Here is a 21,844-nt window from a genome sequence, read left to right as displayed (position 1 = left end):
AGACAGAGAGGAGCACGCAGGACAGACACAAAGGAACACGCAGGACACGAAGAGGAACACACAGAACACACACACACACACAGAGTAACATGCAGGACATAGAGAGGAACATACAGGTCACACACAGAGCAACACGCAGGACACACACAGAGCAATGCGCATAACACACAGAGAGGAATACACAGGACACAGGCAGAGCAATACACAGGACACACACAGAGCAATACACAGGACACGCACAGAGGACCATGCAGGACACAAAGAGGACCATGCAGGACACACACAAAGCAACACGCAGGACACACACAAAGCAACACACAGGACACAGGCAGAGCAACACACAGAACACACACAGAGCAACATACAGAACACACAGAGAGGAGAGCGCAGGACACACAGACAGAAACTTGCTGGACATGCACATTGCAACACTCAGGACACACAAAGCAACACACAGGACACAGAGTAACACGCAGAAGATGCACAGAGCAACACGCAGGACACACAGAGCAACACAAGATACAAAGAGCAAACGGGGCTTTGGATGAACGCTGGAAGTGATTTTACTTCCATTAATTGTTCCTGTACGTCTATGTTACTTCTAATTGGTGAGAAATTTCAGGACTGAGTTTGCAGCAGTTATTCAAGGTGCACTGCATGTTGGCTCAGCTTTGTAATGTTCCCTGACATCACACTATTTTAATTAAGAAGCAGTTTACCCAACTGAAATATAGGCATATGGCATACCCCAAATCAACATTAATATCATTTCTATTATATCATTGGGAGCTTGCTGCATGCAAAGTGGCTCCTCATGTCCTACATTGCAACAGCCTCTACACTTAATACCTTTGTGTACATGCTGTCAAACATTTCGAGGCATCCTAAAGGTGTTCTACAAATGCAAATCTTGTGGTATTTCTTTCCACTAACTGTCACTGACATATAATAACATGAAAAAGGGGCCATCCATGTAAGATAACAATGAGGTGAAATAGTTTCTCCCTGAGGGTTCTGGGTCTGGGTGGGATGTTCTTTGGAGTGTGGTGTGGACTCGATGGGCCGAATGGCCTGCTCCCACACTGTAGGGAATTCTGTGATTATTCAACTCCATGGAAACTTGACACCATGGATTTTCACCTTCACCTGAGTGCGAGGTACCAGCTCAATCCCACTCCAGGTGGGAATGGGGGCTGGCGTAGAGAGACTATTTGGAAATCAGTTCAAGGCAGGTCGCTGTGAGGTGAATCTCCCCCAGCATGTGGCAGGACCAGCTTCAGGTACTGACCCTCCAGTTGTCTCACAGTTGGGAGGGGGATAGGCCACAGTAAGAAATGGTTCAACTTTTTCTGTGGAACTCCAGAACAAACTGAAGACAAAACTTTCCCCTCAGCAATGTCTAGTTGACCCCCAAAAACAAGCCACTACATGGAAACAAACACCTTCAGCACCTGAAGCTCTGTAAACAGCTCAGCCATTCCTGGAAAGCAGGTGATGGCTTTGCAGGTGTTTGAGGCCAACTTCTAAACTGGCCAGCTTTTTCACTGGGTTGAATCAACTGAAAGCCGGGGAGCAGCCAAGAATCAGCACAGTCCACAGAAAGTGCTCACCAGTCCTTACAGAATCAGCTGGTCTTCCCTAGCTGTTGCACACATGAACAGTCAGGGCTTCTCACAGGCTGACAGGTCTTCCCACAGCTTTCAAGAACCATTTCCTCGTTTCCTTCCAAGTGCATTTGAGAGTCTGCCACTTACTTCTCACCCACCACCCCAGCCCTGAAGCATTAGTTTGCAGCAAGCACATATTAAATAGGGCAGGCCAGGGACCGTATGGAACGAAGCACAACAAAGAAAGCTTGGCGCACTGTGCATTCCAAACTCCTAAATGGCAAATGTAGAGCAGGCACTGAAAGCTCCAGTCTGTTTCACAAACAAGATGACTGATGTCGAGGTCCAGAGATCCACGGGTGGAGATTTTACTCTGAAGTGCAATTAAACTGCACAAACCCAGGAGATAATCAGAGCATATAACTTGTAGAAATAGCGACGTGCACTTCTACAACAATTCTTCAAAGTAGCAGGTAACTCCTGAGAAATGCCTTGGAGGGTCAACAAGCAAAACCTGACTTCAAGACACATATTAGGACAAGTGAAGAAAAACCTGGAGAAAGAGGTAGGTTTTACAGTACAACTTAAAGGAGGAAAGAAGAGTGAGCAAGTGAGAGAGTTTTCGGGAAGGAAACTTCAGAGCTCAACGTTCGGCAGTGTAAGGCACAGCCACCAATGGTGCGGTGTTTAAATTGGGAATGCTCAAGAGCTGAGAATTGACAGAGGGTAAAAGTATTGGAGGGATGCAGGGCTGAAGGGCATGGCAGAGATGAGAGGTACCCACAGTGGGGTCTGACGAACAAGGAGGAGAATTTTAAAATCAACATGCTTCTGGACTAGGAGCAGTCCAGGGGTCAATGGAGGCCAGCAATGACATGAATGTACATACCATTGCGCCAGTTAGGATACAGGATCAGAATTTTAACTGAGATCATTTAGTGAGGGTGAAAAATGGAAAGCCAGTCAAGAATAACACTGGCATAGTCAAGTCTGGAATCAACAAGAGATGGATGTGAATTTCACACAACAAGCTGGCAACACTTAGAACAGTGAGAGGTTGACTTGGCTGAAACATATAGAAGTGATGGAGGGCTTGACTGTGTAGGTGCTAAGAGGCTGTTTCTGCTGGATGGATGGCTTAGACCTAGCAGTCTTGGTCTCCAGATGAGGTGTCAATTGTTCAGGTTTGTGATGTAAAGAAACTTCATCACTTAGGGGTTGTGAATGTTCATAACTTTATCCCAGAGAGTTGTGGGTGCTCAACTTAGAGAAATCTGAAGAAGGGTTTGGACCCAAAATGTCAGTCTTTCTGCTCCTCTGATGCTATTGTCCTGCTGTGTTCATCCATCGCTACACCTTGTTATCTGCTTCTTCATGATGTCAAATAAGGAATAAGTATTGATTAGGCCACCAGGAGCATCCCTGCGTGTCTTCAAGGAAACAACACAGGATATTTTACAAACATTTGAGAGTGCAGACACGTTTTTGCTTATCCAACGCAGCAACTCATTAGACTAAAGATGAATAGTGCGCTTTAACGGTGCCAACATAAACCATCCTCCACCCTGATGGAGTGGCATGGTGGCTCAGTGGTTAGCACTGCTGCCTCACAACACCAGAGACCCAGGTTCAATTCTACCCACAGCTGACTGGCAGTATGGGCTTTGCACACTCTCCCCGTGTCTGTGTAGGTTTTCTCCGGGTGCTCCAGTTTCCTCCTACAGTCCAAAGATGTGCAGTCTAGGCAAATTGGCCAGGGAGACACAACGTGGTAGGGTAGAGAGGGCTGGGACTTGGTGGAAAGCTGTTTGGAGTATCAGTGTGGACTCAATGGGCTGAATAGCCTGCTTCCACACTGTAGGGACTCAATGATTCGCTCACAAATCCACTGCAGCACTGATGAAGTGCTACACTTTCACAGAAGCTGACTTTCAAATGAGAAGTTAGTCTGAGGTGCACTAGACAACAGCATTATTTCAAGGAAGGGCAGAAGAGATTTCCCTCATTCCTTGACCAACATGGTCCCTCAATCAACGTCACAAAAGCTGATTATCTGGTCACCATCACATTGTTGACTTTTGGATTTTGCTTTGTGATTCCTCATAACACTGACTGCACATCAGAAGTATTAGTTAATCATGAAGTACTGAGGTCATGATAGGATCTACATAAATGCAAGTTTTTTTTGAGGAATGTGGAATTTACAACCCTAAAGCAGTTAGCTGAGGCTTCATTTGGGAGAAAGGAGTTGAACGTTATGCTGATGGTGTTTGATGAGAACACATGGAGAGGGATGTGTGGAGTAGAGGCCAGTTGGACAGAATGGCATTAACTCATTGTAAATTATATATAATTTCATGACATAGGCTCTCTGTCTCTTATAACAGTTCCAATTCATCTGCTGCCCTGGAACTTCTTGGCATTCAAGACCAGGATAAAAATTTGCAAGATTCTGTTGAAGGAGCCTTAGCAAGTTCATCTTGTAGATGGTACACTCTGCTGCCACTATGTATCAGCGAGCAGAGTAGAGACAACGTTGGACAGTGGATCAGATATCAAACAACTGGGCTGCTTTGCTCTGAATGGTTCTTGAGGGTGGTTCGAGCAGCACTCATCCAGGTAAATTGAGATATATAATCCAATATCATATTTAGAAATCCCAATATTCCATAGTCCAACCTTATCCCATATCCCTGAATACCTTTGATTAATAACAATCTAACAATCATAAATTTTAAAGCTAATAATTGATCAAGCACAGATTACCATCTGCATTGCAGAGTTGTGTGGTAACAAGTTAATAAGTTGTAAGTAACATTTGCGCTGCACAAATTCCTTGCAAAGACCATCTTCAATTAGAGACAATCTAACTATCACACCTTGACATTCAATGGCTTCACCAGTACTGAATCCTCCATTATCGACCATTGACCAGAAATTCAACACAACTCACCATATAAATACAGTAGCTACAACAGCAGGTCAGAGGTTAGGAATTCTGCAACAATTAGCTCACCTCCTGATTCCCCAGAGACACTCCGTCAGCTAAAAGGCACAAGTCAGGAGTGTGACAGAACACTCCCCAGTTGCCTGGATGGGTGCAGCTCCAAAAATACTCACGAAACTTGAAACCAACCAGAACAAAACAGCCTGTTTGATGGACACTACACCCACAGACATCCTATGCTCTCCACCACCAATGCTCAGTCGCAGCAATGTGTACCATCCAATAGGTGCACTGGAGAAATTCGCCAAAGATCCTTAAATTGCACCTTACAAACCCACAATCACTTCCATCTAAGACAGCAGATACATGGGAACACCATCACCTGCAAGTTCCCCTCCGAGCCACTCACCATCCTGCCTTGGAAGCATATCACTGTTCCTTCACTGTCTCTGGGCCAAAATCCTGGAATTCCCTCCATAATAGCATTGTGGGCTTACCAGCAGCATGTGGACTGCAGTGGATTGAAAAGGGAACTCACCATCACTTTCTTAAGGGCAAGTAGGGATGGACAGTAAATGCTGGCCAAGCAATAATGCCCACATTCCATGACAGAATATAAAAACAAAATAGTTCCTTTCTCTCTCTCTCTCTCTCTCTGTATTTCTCTCTCTCTCTCTCTCTCTCTCTGTCTTTCTCTCTCTCTCTCTCTCTCTCTCTTTCTCTCTCTCTCTCTCCCTGCCTGAACGGTCTCCCTTCCTCTGAAGCACATTGGACAAAGTGGGCTTGACAAGCCAAAAGGGGTTCCCTGAGTGAATGGTCTGTCAACAAATGCATTGAATTCCTCAATTCTGCTCCAAGTCCTGGCTTCATTGTATACCGATAGCGGATGACAATTTTATTCACTCCATCATCTAAAACTGAAGGAAGTATTATTTCGGAGATAATGATGGGCAAGGTTCCATATGCAAATAGCCTTGGTTGAAGCTCCCCAATCTAAATGTCTACCTGAAACCCTCCATGAACTGAAGAGTTAACTGGAATATTTTGCAAGGCTGGAAGTGAATTATAAAGCTGCAATAGAATGAAAAGAATCAGATGAAGTCATAAGCAACTAAATTGAAGACTAAGCACATTCTAATAGCCGAACCCATGATTAGGTTTCAACTCCATACCTTACACTTTGCCAACTGTCACTTTTTAAAAACAAATATATAATGTTACATTTGAGTGCGAATTCCACGCTCTACTTTTAAGTTCTGTTTTGGTTGGCAATAGCTGACAACATACATTATCTCACTGATTTGTCGTGACGGTCATGAGAGAATATTTTGTCTTGTGATGTTGAAAAGAGATGTAAGTATAGGGCCACGGATGATTGGGATTCAGTAAATAAAGCTGCAATTTACCTTCGGGATTTGGATTACATCATAAACCACATGAGCAAAATTTGACAGCGTTATCAGTTTCATCTAAACCTGAAGATTAAATTTCAAACTCACACCTACTCTCTATTAGCTATCAGTTTCTTTCGTAACACACATTGTGGGCTGAAAGAAAGGTTTGTCTATTTCACATTCTCAGGACATCCAAAAGCACTTTCCAACCAATGAATTACTGTTCAAGAGGAGTTTCTGTTGGAACACAGCAACTAATTAGCGCACAGAAAATTCCTACAACCTGTAGTAAAGCTGACGTTTTTTCAGCAAGACTGGCGAAGGATAAATATTGTCAAGAACTCCCCTGCTGTTCCTTGAACATGCACTACTCTGTAGGAAGAAAACCTCCTTCACATCTCAGTTTTAAGTGAATGCCCCCTTATTCTGTAATTATGACCCCTCGCTTGAGATTCTCCCACAAATTGAAACATTTTCTCAACATCTACTCTATTAAGCACCCTCAGAATCTTGTATGCTTCCATAAAATCAGCCCTCATACTTCTAAACTATGATGAATACAGGTCAATACTGTTTAACCATTTTTGACAAAGAAAACACCTTCATCCTTCCAAGTTGCCTTGCAAATCTTGTTTGAACTACTTCCATTACTAGTATGTCCTTAAATATGGGGACCAATACAGTTACAGTCTCAACAACACACTATACAGTTATAACAAGACTTCCTATTTTTGATCTCCAAACCCTAAGCAATAAAGGCTAAATCCCATTGCCTACTTCATTACATGTTTTTGAATCATTTACAAGAACACCCAGATTCCTCTGTACTGCACTTGTTGGAGTTTTTTGCTGTTTAAATAATAGTTTTCTGTTTGATTTCTCCCATCAAAAGTACATCACTTCACAATTTCCCATCTGCCGGGCTCTTGCCCACTCACTTAATCCATCACTCCTTGCAGATTCCTCATGTCCTCATCACAAGTTGCCCTCCAATCTATTTTTGTATCACCAGCATATTTGGACATAGTCAGAAGTCGCACGACATGAGTTTAGAACCCAGTGACGTGATTTCAAATAAACCTTTTGGGCTGTAACCTAGTGTTGTGTGACTTCTGACTTTGCCCACCCCAGTCCAACACTGACACCTCTACAGCATAACTGGATATATCTTCTTGTGCAATAACCTTCAATGTGGCATTTTATCAAATACCTTCTGGAAATCCAAACACATCTACTGGTCCCCTTTTATCAACTCTGCTTCTTATATCCTTTAGGAGCTCTTGCAAACTTGTCAAGCATTATCTCCCTTGAACAAAACCACATCGACTTTGTTTGATTGTGCTAAGCATTTCCAAGTGTCCTTTTTAAATGGAAGCTAAAGGCAAAGTGATCATAGTCATACCAGGCCACAGGGCTGCTCTCTCATTACAGAGAGAGAGAGAGAGACAGAGAGACAGAGAGACAGTGAGACAGATAGAGTGAGAAGTGACTGGTGGTGATTTAACATGAGGTTCACCACTCCTCCAACGAGGGCAGAGGCTGAGAAAGACAGTCCTTCATGGTAACCTCAGCCAGCGCGGGAATTGAACCCGTGCTGTTGGCGTCGCTGTGCTTCACAAACCAGCTCTCCAGCAAACTGACAAATCCAGTGAAGAAGAAAGTTGCTCTATAAGCATGGAGTAAGATAATCAAAAGGGATGCCTAATGGACCCAAACATTTAGAGAAAGAATATTGATTGACCATTTCGATCGGCTGCCAAAAGACACAAAAAAAGTTCATTTTTGGCACTGTGATTCAGTTTGTGTTTACCACATCGCATCCAATGAAGCCTCCCCTTACCAACCAGACTGGCCATGTTAAAGGTCTTAAATAATTGGGCCATCCTCATGGGGGAGCCTAAAAAGTGACAGTAACTAAACCCTGTTGAAACAGAACTGGGAGACTTGCAATTACATTGTTCAGACGTGCATACATGAACATACATAATTTTTCGAGGACTTTGACAGTGTGGATGAGGAAAAGTTGTTTCCCCATGTGGGAGTATCTAGGGCCAGAGGGCAAAATCTCAGAGTGAGGTATCAGCCTTCTAAGGCTGAGGTAAGGAAGAATTTCTTCTCTGAGAGGGTTGTAAATTCTTCACACAGATGGCTGACAAGGCCGGGCCATTAAGTATACTTGAGGTTGAAGTAGGCAGAGTTTTAATCAGGAAGCGTTTTAAGGATTCCAGGGAAAAGGCAGGAAAATGGTGTGGAGAATAAGCTGATCAACCTCAATATCATTGTATGATGGAGAGACTTGATGGGCTGAATGACCTGTTTCTGCTCCTAAGACTTATGGACCGATTAGAGACCGGTGGTCACTGGATCCAAATGCAAAGCACTAACTCTGACTAATGCCTAACTCCCTGGCTCCAAAGTTTGACTCTAGCTAATTGTAGTATCCAACACATAATTTGGAAGAATTTTCTTTAAATTTGAAGCAAATTTCTGTATAACGAAGCTCCAGAAGCCTTGACTTTGCTGCTGCAATGTCACCTGGAAGGTCTCAGGCTAAGAACAAATCTTCAGTATTTCTAGTCTGACCATCAGTGATGGTGTCAGATTTCACAATACTACAGTGGCACACATAGTTCCCTTAGTGGTTCTGCTGAATGAAGCAGCGATCTTTTTAGGAAAAGGGTGAGCTTCCTTTTCATTTACAAGAGGGAATCTACAAACATTCATCTAGAATTTTGAAGGTAATAAGATAATGATCAAATTATCTGTGAACCAGTATAATTGAATCATGCGACAGTACAACATAGCAGAGTGAGAACAGAAACAGCCAATTTCTAAATATGACAAGTTCCCTGTCTTGGTCATGTCCATCGATAGACTGGAGTTTACAGCCGTCTCTACAGAGGCAGGCAGAGTGACTTATAGATTTGGTCAGCTTGTTACAATAACGTCTTTAGAACAAGGGTTGCCCAGCCCAACATTACTAGCATTCGAGGATTGGTTAGGTAACAAGAAACAGGGACTCAACAACTCTACCTATCGGTACATACACTAAATGACTTGGATGAACAGATTCAATGTGTGGTTGCTGAATTTACTGACAATACAAAGATATCTGAGAATAATTTGTGTCAGGGACATTAGAAGTCTGCGAAGGGGCATGTATGTGTAAATTTAAGTGAATAGGCAAAGATTTGGCAGTATAATAGGGAAAATCTGGGCTTGTTCACTTTGGCTAGAAGAATAGAAGAGCAGAATATAATTTAGATGGAGAGACACAGCAATACACAGGACATATGTGCACCATGGTACATGAATCACAAAATATGATACAGGTACAGCAAACTATTAAGAAAGAATATGACACTCATTGAAAAGGGAATGAAATACAAAAGCGGAGAAACTTTGCTACTGTTCCATGCTCTCTGTATAGATTAGTGTCTTCCAGGACAATGTATTGGCGAGATCATGTCTGGAATATCGTGCACAGTTTTGGTCTCCTTATTTATTAAATGGTGTATTTGCATTAGAAGGAATGCAGAGAAGATTCTCTTGACTGACTCCTGGGATGAAGGAGTTATCTTATGAGGAAAGGTTAGACAAATTGAGCCTGTATCCATTGAAGTTTATAAGAACGAGTGGTGTTCTTCTGAGTGGGCCTGACAGAGTGGATGCTGAAAGGACCTTTCTCCTTGTGGAAGAGACACAAAGTAGGGGACACCAATTAGAAACAAGGGGTCTCCTAAATCAAAGAAAGACAAGTAGAATTCTGTCTGTGGGTTATTAATCCAGAAATCTCTTCCCCAAACAGCAGTGGAGGTGGGGTGATTGAATGTTATTAAGGCTGAATTAGATGGATGAGGGAGTCAGGAGGTATGGGTAGATCGGAAAGTAGAGGCCACAATCGGATCAGCCACACTCTTATCAAATAGCATAACAGACTCAAGGATCCAAATAACCTACTCCTGCCCCTAACTCATAGCCATCTGATTCCCATAAAGAATTCTAATAATGCAACATCAGTACAAGAGTTAAACTAGTACCTTTGGTTTTGCTTTATCAATACATTAGAACACATTTTGGGTCACTAAGAGAGTTCGCTTGAAGCATTCCCAACCAAACTGGAGTGTCTAAGGTGTCAGCTGGTGATTCACCTCACCTTGAACTCGGAAGGCTCTGAGTTCAAATCACACAGAAGCCTTGAGCTCAGACTTTCTAGTGGCAACCCAACGGACTGCTGCATTATTAGGTCGGGACTGTGCTCCCGAAATGGCAAAAGGATTAACAGGACATCACAAACAAAGAAGTGGGCGTTTGTATCTAGCCTTTGAGCCCAGGGATGATAAGTGTGAAATCACTCTGAGATATCCATTATGTTCGATTGTACATATTGTGGCCCTCCAACACAATTTCATTCAGAAGGAGATTTTCTCATCAACCACAGTTGTCACTGATGCCACATACCAATGTACAGAGTAATATTCATGCAGAAAGATCAATGATGGCAATGTCCTTACTACACATATATTACAAGATGATCAATCGCCAATAAATTGCCGGTAACATCCTTGTGCCTTATAATGCGTTAAAGCTTGCAAGTGAAGACGTCCCTATTAGAGTACAATCCAGGTCATTTTTGCATGTGTTTGTATTACTCTAAAAGGTCCACCTTTGGAATTTCAGAGAGACAGAGCAGTGAAACTAACCTTGGAACGAGTTCCCAGACGAAGTTTGAGGCAGCGAACTTTCTGCAGCCTGTCCTCCAGGATAAAACTTCTGGCTGTAATATTTGGGTTTAAATGTGAACTGTTGAGATTGGCCACGTTGGACAAGCATCATCAGTGGTTGAGACGGAAGAGGCACCATGCTGACAGAGAAAAACAATTAGAATAGTTAAATAGAAAAATACCTACAGCACAGTCATTGTGAAATACAACAGCATTTAAACAAGTAGCGAGTAAAAGAGCTTCTAAAAATAAAATCAATTTATACACCATTGAATCATAAAATGTTTACAGTGCGGAGGTACATTCTGTTTATCATATCTGTGCCAGCTCTGTAAGAGCAAATCTGCAATTTCCACTTCCCCCACACACTGTCCTGTTACCCTCAACGTACTCTCAATACAAATTATTACTCAAATGCCTTTTGAAAGCCTTCACCACTCTCTGAGGCAATGCACTGCAGCTCCAGTCATATTATGCTGCTGTTGTGTTCCACAAAACCCATTGTTATTTAATTGGGCTACTGGATATTTGATCGGGCTACTGCAGAATGGCTGATCCCTCAGGTAACTTGTATCACCCACTTGGGAATGTCCTCAAAGGGCACTTGATTCACCAGCACAACTTCAACAGCTGGGGAACACAATCTGTACACAATCCATGAATCTACAACAAAGTTACGCAGGATGAATGGAATCAGCCACACTCACCTCAGAGAAGCCACAGTCTACACCTTGTTACTGAGAAGGGAGCCAGAATAAAATTTACACTTATTGCTGCGGCAATTGCATTTTCCACTGTTACATTTTTAAAAAAAGACATTCATTTATACAGCACCTTTCACAACTTTGTATGCCCCAATGAAGTACATTTAGATTGCCGCCCACAGTAGAAATGTCAGAAATGAAGCAGCCAGTGTGCCCCCAGTTCAATTCCATAAATAACAATGTGAGGTAAGGTATTAGTGATGATCACTGAGAGAAAACATTAGCCAAGGAATAGACCTCCTGCACTTCTGTGAAATAGCATTGTGTGATTTCTTTACACTGTACTTAACAGGCCAGACAATGATGCAGTTTTACATCAAAAAACAGGCATCTCCAACAGCACTCCCTCAGTATTGACTAGATGGATGCATTCAGGTTGCTGGAGTGGTGATCAGATGTGAGTGTGTGCGCTACTGTTGTGAAACCATACTTTACATTAAAAAGACTTTCTTTGAATTTATTGCTGGAAAATCCCAATTAAAACTTTACAAAAAGCTAAAGTCACATTCCAATTACTTTAAATCAGTCTCAAAGGCGGCTGAACATTGGTATCACTGCATCTCCTATATTCCAAGGTCATTGAGATGGAGATAATCAGTTCTGGAGGTGTTTGGGGATATGCAAATGAAATGCTGAAAAAGCAAGATCCTAAGTGGATTCTCTCTCTCTCCCTTTCTCCACACAAGGTACAGGGTTTGAGCCTTGTCTGCTATTTGATTAGGCATGTGCTATGGGCAGAGAGCAAAGAATCAACAGCTGCTGTCTCAGGAAGATGTGATGAATCTACTGTCAACATCTTCATCACCTCAGCGCCAAAACCAAGTTCAGCCTGAAGCCAGCCAAACCACCAACCTTCAGGAACCATAAACCCCTTTAATGTTACTGGAATTTACAACTACATTGCTCAATCCAACCTTTCACTCTGTAAAGAGTGTGTGCATTGCATGCATGTGTGTGTGCATGTGTATGTGTGCATGGGTATGTGCGTGCATGCACATGTGTGTGCATGTATGTGTGCATGTGTTTGTGCACACACGTGTGTGCCTGTGTGTGTATACATGTGTGTGCGCGCGCGTGTGTGTGTGTGTGTGTGTGTGTGTGTGTGTGTGTGTGTGTGTGTGTGAGAAATATGACTTATTTATCATTTTAATTAGACTGGTTAAGTACAATGGATCCTATTACTCTTTTGTTAAATAACCGAGCAGGTCCTGTCAGTGTATCTTTTACAGTCGCAGCATTGAAAATGTTTAAACCGTCATTAAATTGGCAAGCATAACCTCTTTCTCTAAAACAAAAAATACGCAGTCAAGTACAGAGTGGGAAAAGAGAAAAACCATATTTACCCCTTCTCACTTGATCATAATGGCTCCCTGCAGGTAACAAGCTGATCCACACTTTGAATGGTGGAGGATCTACTGAGTTTCAGACACAGCAGCAGTTTGGCAGAGTTACAATCAGAGGTAGGTTGTAAGGGCATGGAAAAACAGCATAAAGAAAGTGACAGTGACAATACATTTAGGCTGTTCAAATTGCCCTGGATTACTGCCTCAGAAACTACTTAGAAACCCACCAGAACCAGCAGAATCCGTTCCAGCAGATCATGTCACTGGGATTTTCAAGAGGGTGCACTAATGCAATGTCAGACAGGATCAGGCGCCATTACAGGCTCAGTTAAAATATCTTTCCACTACATCCTCCGACTCTGCTTACTCACCAGGTAGCTCCAAGAGGCAGTTTAGCGACAAACTTCCCAGACTTACCAATGTGGCGTACAGACTTTGGAGGGTGATATTTGTCACGGAGGCAGAGGTACATGTTTGGTCTTGAGAGCGCTGTTTAGTGGCCACCTGGGTTCCCCACAAGTGCATCAGCTGTGGCACACTTGGCAGCACCATCACCTCTGTTTCGTAGGGTTTGGGCTTCAAATGTCACCCCAGAATGGAAGGACGAAGAATTGAGTTTGACATTGCAGGTACAGGACTGAGGGAATCTGCTCTCTCAACCAGATGTCAGCATCCCACATCCCCATTTGGTCAGTTGGCTGGGTAACTGGTTTGTGATGCCAACAGCATGGGCTGAATTCCTGTCTGACTTCTCAAACCCAGGCCTTGTCTGAGCCAGGGCATCCCTCATGTTTCACCTCCAGTTGTCTCTCCTTTTCTCGCTGTGATGAGGGTGCTGCCTATGTTGGCTCTCGATATTCACTGCCACACACCCACAGAAAGCTGGTGGCCTCCCGTCAGTGGGGACTGAGCCATTTCCATCAAAGTAGTGCAGCACGGCATTCACTGAGTTGTCAGCTTCATTTTCTCTGGTCACAGGCTGGATGTCCGCCCCACCTTATTTTTTCATATGTGTATTATATAGTGTGTCTTGTGCTTGAGGTGAATGCATGTATTATTGTGTGCATTGACACAAACAAATAACAATAATGATGAAAGATGCTCACCCTAGAACAACCATCACAGAAGGCAAAGGTCAAAGAGTCAAACATTGCAATCAAAATGTCAAAGAAATAAAGACTTGCATTTATTTAGTCCCTTCCTTCTTTGGTCAATGAAGAAATGTATCTGAAGTCGTCACTATATTAGAAAACATAACAAATAATTACTGCACACAAAGCTCCCATAAACTGGAATGTGTCAATGAGCAGATAGACCTTTTTTTGTGTGGTGTTGACAGAGGGATAAATATTGGCCAGGACACCAAGGATAAAACCTCTGCTCTTCTTCAAAATAGTGCCAGGAATCATTTGCATCCAGTTGAGGAGGCAGATGGGACCTTGCCTTCACTTCTCTTCTAAAGAATGGTATCTCTCAGCAGGGCAGCACTCCCTTGCGGTGCACTGAAGTGGCAGCCCAAGGTAACAATCAGAATTACCTTCCCTTCCTCCAACTACCGGCTATAGACCCATTACCCAATTGGATGATGTTTGACTGCCAGCCAGACATTTTCTTTCACCTAATTTCCGTATTTTTAGATATTATCTAATCAAGCCAAGAAAAAACACACACAGAGAATTGCAGATGCTGGGAATCAGAAACAAAAATAGGAATTGCCAGTAAAACCTGACAAGTCTGGCAGCATCTGCAGAGAGAAAGCAGAGTTAGTGTTTCAGGTCCAATGACCCTTCTGCAGAAAGTTCTCCAGTCGAAGTAAAGACCTGGAACCTGAAGGCAATGATTTTTATTTGAGAAATGGTATTCAGCAGTGAGGGAGAAGGAAGAGATAAAGCAAATGATAGATCTAGGGTTGACAAACCTCCAGAATTGGCCTGGAGACTCGAGGGATTGGGAAACAATCTCTAGGACACCACACTGAAGACAAAGGATATTTAAAATATATATGCTTTTTGGCAATTTCTTTGAACATTATTCCAAATATTGGAATAAGGTGAAAAGAAAATGTCTGTTTGGCTGGCAGTCAAGCATCATCCAATTGGGCAATGAGGTCTTTTCACTTTCCAACTGACGTCACTAGGATGGATGTGTTGGTGGATTTATGGCTGGAGTGCAGGGCAAGTCATGTGATAAGAGCTCCAGGAAGAGGCTTAATCACAGTTGGTGGCCCCAGACTAAGCAGAAACGAGGAGAGTTATTTTGAGAAACGGAGGCAGGCACTTTCAATCACAGAGACTGAAAAGGGCAGGGTGAGAGAAAATGATCTGAGGACGGAGCTGGGGAGAAAAGACTTGGTGTAGGCTTTGAAGTGAACAAGCTGACATCATGATGTTCTCCTCCTCACAGTGACAACATGAATGGGGATCGCTGCCCACAGCCTCCTCAGGGAATTCCAATTTCCCATTCAAAACTGCAGCAGAACCAATGAGGTCACCACAGGGGAACATTTTACACAGAAGGAACACTCCAGTGCTGCCTCCGACCAGCAGCTTTCAAAGATTAAATGAGGAAGGGCAGCTGATCATCAAGTCTGTTAACTCCCCCGCACATTTTACACAAGTAATATAATTCTGCCTTGTCCAAAATTACTTAATCAGTTAGCCACTCACAGTGATTAACACAGGAGGAAACATTATATTTGCAGAACGCAGGGGAAAAAAGAAGCCTGGAGCCACACTGACAGATTAGCCAACCTCGTTTGTACATTACTGAACTAATTGCTCCCCCAAAGCCAGGCCACAAGCTGCTAACATATATTAGAGATGACTAATTAATCCCTTTGTCCATGACCTTCACTGTCTATTGAAAACCTCCCCTCCATCACAGGCAGGATCTGTTCACTTACTCTTCTCATTTTTGTTACATCCTCAATGGCACATCAACTCCCACGCAAAATCTCTTTCTCTTCTCAAAAGGAAGCTGTTTGCTGTGGTTGGGCTGTTGCCACTTCGTCTTTCCCTGGGACCTTTTTTCCGGTGGGATCAATAAATGATGACGTATCCCAGCCAGAGGCTGGGTTGTTCCCGCGTAATGTGACCAGAAGCGTTTTGCACACAGTTACTTTGAATACCACGAGCTTGTTTCTTTGACCACATTCCGCTCCAGTGTGTTAGGAGCCAATTCAGACCAAGGGAAAACAGCTGGTCTGGAGACAAGCTGCACTCAAAGCATGGCCCTAATAGGGCTTTGTTTGTTGCTGGGTCAGTGACCACATGGGTGTTTCCTTGGAGATGGAAATATTGAATAAAGTTTTCGCCCAATGGTATCTTCACAGAGTCACTGCACTTACACACACACATGTGGAAATGACTATTAAGAGGGTGAATAATTTTAAGATGGTTGGAGGAAGGTACAGGGGAGATGTCAGAGGTAGGTTCTTTACACAGAGAGAGGTGGGTGCATGGAATGCGCTGCTGGCAGTGGTAGCGGGGTCAGGTGCGTTGGGGACATTTAAGCGGCTCTTGGATAGACACATGGATGTCAGTAAAATGTAGAGTATGCAGGGTAGTGTGACCTGAGAGTAGGATAATAGGTCAGCACAACATCGTGGGCCGAAGAGCTTGTGCTGTGCTGTACGCTTCTATTTTCTGTGTATGTAAAGCACAGGTGCTGTGGGGAGAAACATTAGCATGACAGGCGGTAGTGAAGACGGAGAAAAATACCCAGGAGATTCAGAATCTCCTCACTTCAAGGACTGACTACGAGCTAGTGTTCACAGCCACTGTCCTGTGCATGTGTAAAGCCTCTGACAAGGCTCTGCATGGTAGACTAATTAGTAAAGTTAGTCCACGTGAGATTCAGGGTGAGCTTGCCAACTGGATACAGAATTGGCTTGATGACAGGAGACAGAGAGAGATGACGGAGGGTTGCTTTTCGGACTAGAGGCCTGTGACCAGCAGTGTTCCACAGGGATTGGTTCTGGGTCATTTATATAAATGATTTGGACGAGAATATAGTAGGCATAGTTAATAGATTTGCAGATGACACCAAAATTGGTGGTATAGTAGACAGTGAAGAAGGTTTTCTAAGATTACAAAGGGATCTTGATCAAATGGATCAATGGGCTGAAAAATGGTAGCTGGAGTTCAATCTGGATAAATGTGAAGTATTGCATTTTGGTGCGACAAACAAGGGTAGGCCTAATACAATTAATGGTAGGGTCTTAGGTAGTGTTGTGGAACAGGGGGACCCAGGGGTACAGGTACATAATTCTTTAAAGTCTGCATCACATATAGACAGAGTGGTTAAAAAGGCGTTCGGCACACTTGCCTTCATTGCTCAATCCTTTGAGTATTGGAGCTGGGAAGTCATGTTTAGGTTCTACAGGACATTGGTGAGGCCTTTTCTGGAATACCGTGTCCAGTTCTGGTCACCCAGTTATGGGAAGAATAATATCAAGTGGGAGAGGGTTCAGAAGAGATTTACCAGGCTGGGTATGAAAGGCTTGAGTTAAAACAAGAGGCTGGATAGGCTGGAACTTTTTCCACTGGAGCATAGGAGGTTGAGAGATGATCTGATAGATGTTTATAAAATAATGAGAGCTATAGACAGAGTTGATGGTAGTTGACTCTTCCCTAAAATGGGAAATTTCAAGGCTAGGGGGCACATTTTTAAGGTGAGAGGAGGGAGATTTAGAAAAAGGCATCAGGCAAATTTTTTACACAGTGGGTCGTTCATGCATGGTGGTTCAGGAATGAACTTCCTGATGAAGTGGTGGATGCAGGTTCAATTATGTTTAAGAGACATTTGGATGGATATATGAATAGGAAAGGTTTCGAGGGATATGGGCCAAGAGACGCACATGGGACTAGTTTAATTTGGGATTATGTTCGGCATGGATTAGTTGGACCAAAGTGTCTGTTTCTGTCCTGTATGACTCTATGACTCTATGTAAATAAAGGGTGACTTAGTGACAGGATGCCAGCCTCTGTGCAGATATTTCAGTGGTGACAGAAGAAAACAGTATATGCCCGTAAATTAAACAACCTACAGTCAAGCGAATATTCATCATCAATTTTTGTAAACTGTTCAGAATGTTTAATTTCAATCTTGTTTGTTTCGGCATGGATGTGATGGATTTTATGCATTGCAGTACAGTGTCTCATCTGGAATACCTTGTGAATTTATAGACTCTTTCACACAAAGGAAACTGTTTGGACCATTGAGGCAATGCTGGCTCTCTGCAGAACAATCCACTCTGTTCCATTCCTCCACTCCATTGCTGTAACCCAGTTAGCTTGTTACCATCAAGCCTCCTTTATGAAATAACTGATCAGCTCTGCTTCCTCCACCTTCCTAGGCAATGAGTTCCAGGTCATTAACACTCAATGCATAAAACAATTCTTGCTCTTATCCAGCACTGAATTGCTTGCCCAAAATCTTAAAATTAGAACAAAGACTGTAAACATGGATCTGAGCTGGGTGGAAGAGCTGAAAGAGCTTGGAACGGTGCACTTCACCTAGACTAAATAAGCCAAATGTGAGTGCGGCTAAAAGGACAATATTTACTAGAAGTCGAAATGGTATTAAGTCAATAGCTGTTCAGAGCTGGCATTTTATTCAGTGTTGGGGAAAATATAATTCTCTGAAAGAACTCTTAAATGGTCCCCGGTATTAACGGTCCATACACATTCTGCAATGTCAGAGCTGAAAAATAATGTGTAAACACAATGTAATCTAACCTCCAAGAAATGTGCCATAATTAAGAAAGTATTTAGAGCCTATTTTTACAGTGGTGCATGAGACTGATTTCGTGAAAGCATTTCATTTTGACAGCCTCAAGCCATGTTGTAGACACAGCACTTGGAGGATATTGACTTGGCCAGACACCTGATTTTTTTGTTGGAAATTGAAGATCTGCACGTGCTTTCATTGACTGGGACCCGGCCTAATGCCCTTTCACGGTTCTAATTAAGGTTTGAAGTCAATAAAACCTCTCCTAGCTTCATGAGAGCCACTGCTCCTTCTCTGTCCAGGAGCGTCAAATATGAGACAAATTCTATAGCATTAAATTATTGCTGCCATTTCAAATAGCAACTGACAGAAAGAAAATGGAGAGAGAAGAGGAATGGAGGGGAGATTTGGCAAACAATTGTTCTAGTCACCATACAGTGATATTATGAATATAATGAAATGGAACATACCTACTACTTACATACTTACAATTCCACCAGAATAATTAATGATCACAGCCATTCATTCCCAAACAGACTGACAAAGGAAATGTATCAATATCTATAAAATATTACAAATCTTAGCTCAGATTCTGCGCTACGAATAAGAATGAGGCTATAGGCACCCACTGTTATTATGCAGTGAGTCAGACAGCATCTGGAGTATACAAAATGTGGAAATTACTGAGTTGCTGTCTAAATGACCCTGCCCTTTCTCTGGCTGTGCTAACACAGTACCTTGCCAAGAAACTAAACTGAAACACATGAAAAGTATGAATTTATAGAGTATAACTCACTCAAAATGCACTAAATATGCTAGATAAAATGTGCAAATTTTTAACAGAATAATAAGTCTTAATTGACACCAGACAACCACTATGGTGCTGAACCTTAATATTTACAAATGAGGTATCTCATTCCATCACATTTGAATCATTGTTCCAGATCTTCTTTGAAGAAGTTTTAGTTTTTGTCCTGATTGATCAATTTAAAGTAATTAATCAAGCTCATAACATGGCTCATTTGCACTTTCATGAAGCATGATGCACTTATATAGAAAGACCTACTGAGGTTTCAGACTTTCTCACTGAGCCAGTGTATTTGATTGTAGACGTTTCGTCACCTGGCTAGGTGACATTGTCAGTGCGCCTCTGGTGAAGCGCTGGTGTTCTGTCCCGCTTGTTATTTATATAGCTCAGTTTGCTGGGGTGGTTGGGATCACTTCCAGTTTTGTTTTTCAGTGGTTCGTGTATTGGTTCCAGTTCAATGTGTGTGTGGACAGAGTTCCTGTTGGAATGCCAGACCTCCAGGAATCTCCTGGCATGTCTCTGTTTGGCTTGTGCCAAATTTATTATGGATGTGCTGTCCCAGTCGAATTTGTGTCCTTCTTTGTCCCTGTGTATTGAGACCAGCGAGGACTGGTCGTGTCTCTTGGTGGCTAGTTGGTGTTCTCGTATTCTTATTGTCAGTTTTCTTGCTGGTTTTGTCTCTTGCAAAAAAAGGGATATGTTCAAGCCTTTCACTTTTTTTGATTCAGCCATATGTTTGGTGTACATGCTGTTACTGTGGGAAACATGCTGCTAAGAGTTTGTTTTTCAAAAGTGTAAATGCCATGCAGAGACACTGAAATCCAGCTCTGCGTTAATGCTACCTAACAAAATTATACTTCTGCCTGTACTGTGTCTCCAGGCTGAAAGAGAGGTGTTTGCCAATAACATGATTTTCATCTCTTTAAAACGTTCAACTTTATACCTGTGGAGCTGGAGGAAGACAGCAGGCCAGGCAGCATCAGAGGAGCAGGAAAGCTGACATCTCAGGTCGGAACCCTTCTTCAGAAATGGAGGAGGGGAAGGGGGCTCTGAAATAAATAGAGGGGTAGGGGGCGGTCATAGCAGGTAGATAGTGGAGTGGGTAAGTGGGAGAGAAGACAGACAGGTCAAGGAGGCAGGTATGAGACAGGGGGCTGGTCTTGGGATGAGGTTGGGGGTGGGGAGATTTTGAAGCCAGTAAAGTACATATTGAGACCATTGGGTTGTAGGGTTCCCAGGCCCTATGAGGTGCTGTTCCTCCAGTTTCCAGGTGGCATCGTTGTGGCACTGGAGGACAGCCAGGATGGACATGTCATCCAGGGAGTGGGGGGGGGTTGAAGTGGTTCGGGACTGGGAGGTGTTGTCGTTTGTCATGAACCAAGCATAGATGCTTCATAAAGTGCTCTCAGAGTCTCCACTTGGTCTCCCCGATGTAGAGGAGGCCACATCAGGAACAGCGGATACAATAGACCACTTTAGTATATGCGCAGGTGAATATCTGTTCAATGTGGAATTTTTTGGGGGGCCTGAGATGGAGGTGAGGGGGAGATGTGGGGGCAGGTGTAGCACTTCCTGCGGCTACAGGGAAAGGTGCCAGCGGTGGTGGGGCTGGAGGGAGTTGCGGAGAAAGTGATCCCTCCGGAAGGCAGATAAGAGTGGGGAGGGAAATATATCCTTCTAGTGGGATCAGATTGCAGGTGGCAGAAGTGGTGGAGAATGAAGCATTGAATCCGGAAGTTAAGTGGGTGATACATGAGGACAAGGGGGATTCTGTCTTCGTTGTTATTGCGGGGAGGGGGTGTGAGGGCTGAGGTGCAGGAAACGCAAGAGATACAGTCGAGGGCGTTTTAGACCACTGAGGGGGGAAATTGCGGTCCTTGAAAAACAAGGACATCTGGAATGTCCGGGAGTGGAATGCCTCATCTTGGGAGCAGATGCGGTGGAGGCAAAGGAATTGGGAGTAGGGGATTGCATTCTTGCAGGAAGGTGGGTGAGGGGAGGTGTTGTCTAAGAAGCTGTGGGAGTCAGCAGGGTCAGATTGCAGGTGGCGGAAATGACAGAGAATGATTGGTCAACAGCACCTCATATTCCACCTTGGAAGTCTACAACCCAATGGTCTCAATGTGGACATAACAAACTTCAAAATCTCCCCCATCCCCGCACCTCATCCTAAGACCAGCTCCCCCCTCATCCCTGCCTCCATGACCCATTCGTCTTCTCTCCCACCTATCCGCTCCACCATATACCTGCTTCTCTGAAGCTGCTTGGCCCGCTGTGTTCCTCCAGCTCCATACTGTGTTATCTCAGACTCCAGCATCATAAGTTCCTACTACCTCCAATTTTGCATGTGTTTGAATCATATGCTCATTACCTTCTTCCAACTTGTAAATCTTTATTGCTGAAATGGTGCCTGAGATTTTCCTTGCACTGGTCAGGACGGCTGCGAGAATGCCTAATTTCAGGCAACCGCAACTATTTACAGTTCAAAACAAAGGAGGGCTTGATTGCTTGGAATTTGAGTCTGACT

The 21,844-nt window shown here is 43.3% G+C and overlaps 1 protein-coding gene across 4 annotated transcripts in view; it reads right to left on the bottom strand.

Annotated features, from left to right (window-relative positions):
- ltbp1 (latent transforming growth factor beta binding protein 1) overlaps positions 1–21,844 on the bottom strand; it is a 432,638-nt gene that overhangs the window by 339,644 nt on the left and 71,150 nt on the right. For all 4 annotated transcript variants that reach the window (XM_059648686.1, XM_059648685.1, XM_059648688.1 and 1 more), the window contains exon 4: positions 10,652–10,812. In XM_059648686.1, the coding sequence (XP_059504669.1) occupies positions 10,652–10,812 (161 nt within the window). The remainder of the gene's footprint in view (positions 1–10,651; positions 10,813–21,844) is intronic.

This window comes from Stegostoma tigrinum, chromosome 9 (assembly GCF_030684315.1).
Source record: "Stegostoma tigrinum isolate sSteTig4 chromosome 9, sSteTig4.hap1, whole genome shotgun sequence".
Lineage (NCBI taxonomy): Eukaryota > Metazoa > Chordata > Chondrichthyes > Orectolobiformes > Stegostomatidae > Stegostoma > Stegostoma tigrinum.
This window is presented reverse-complemented; position numbering and strand designations above follow the sequence as displayed.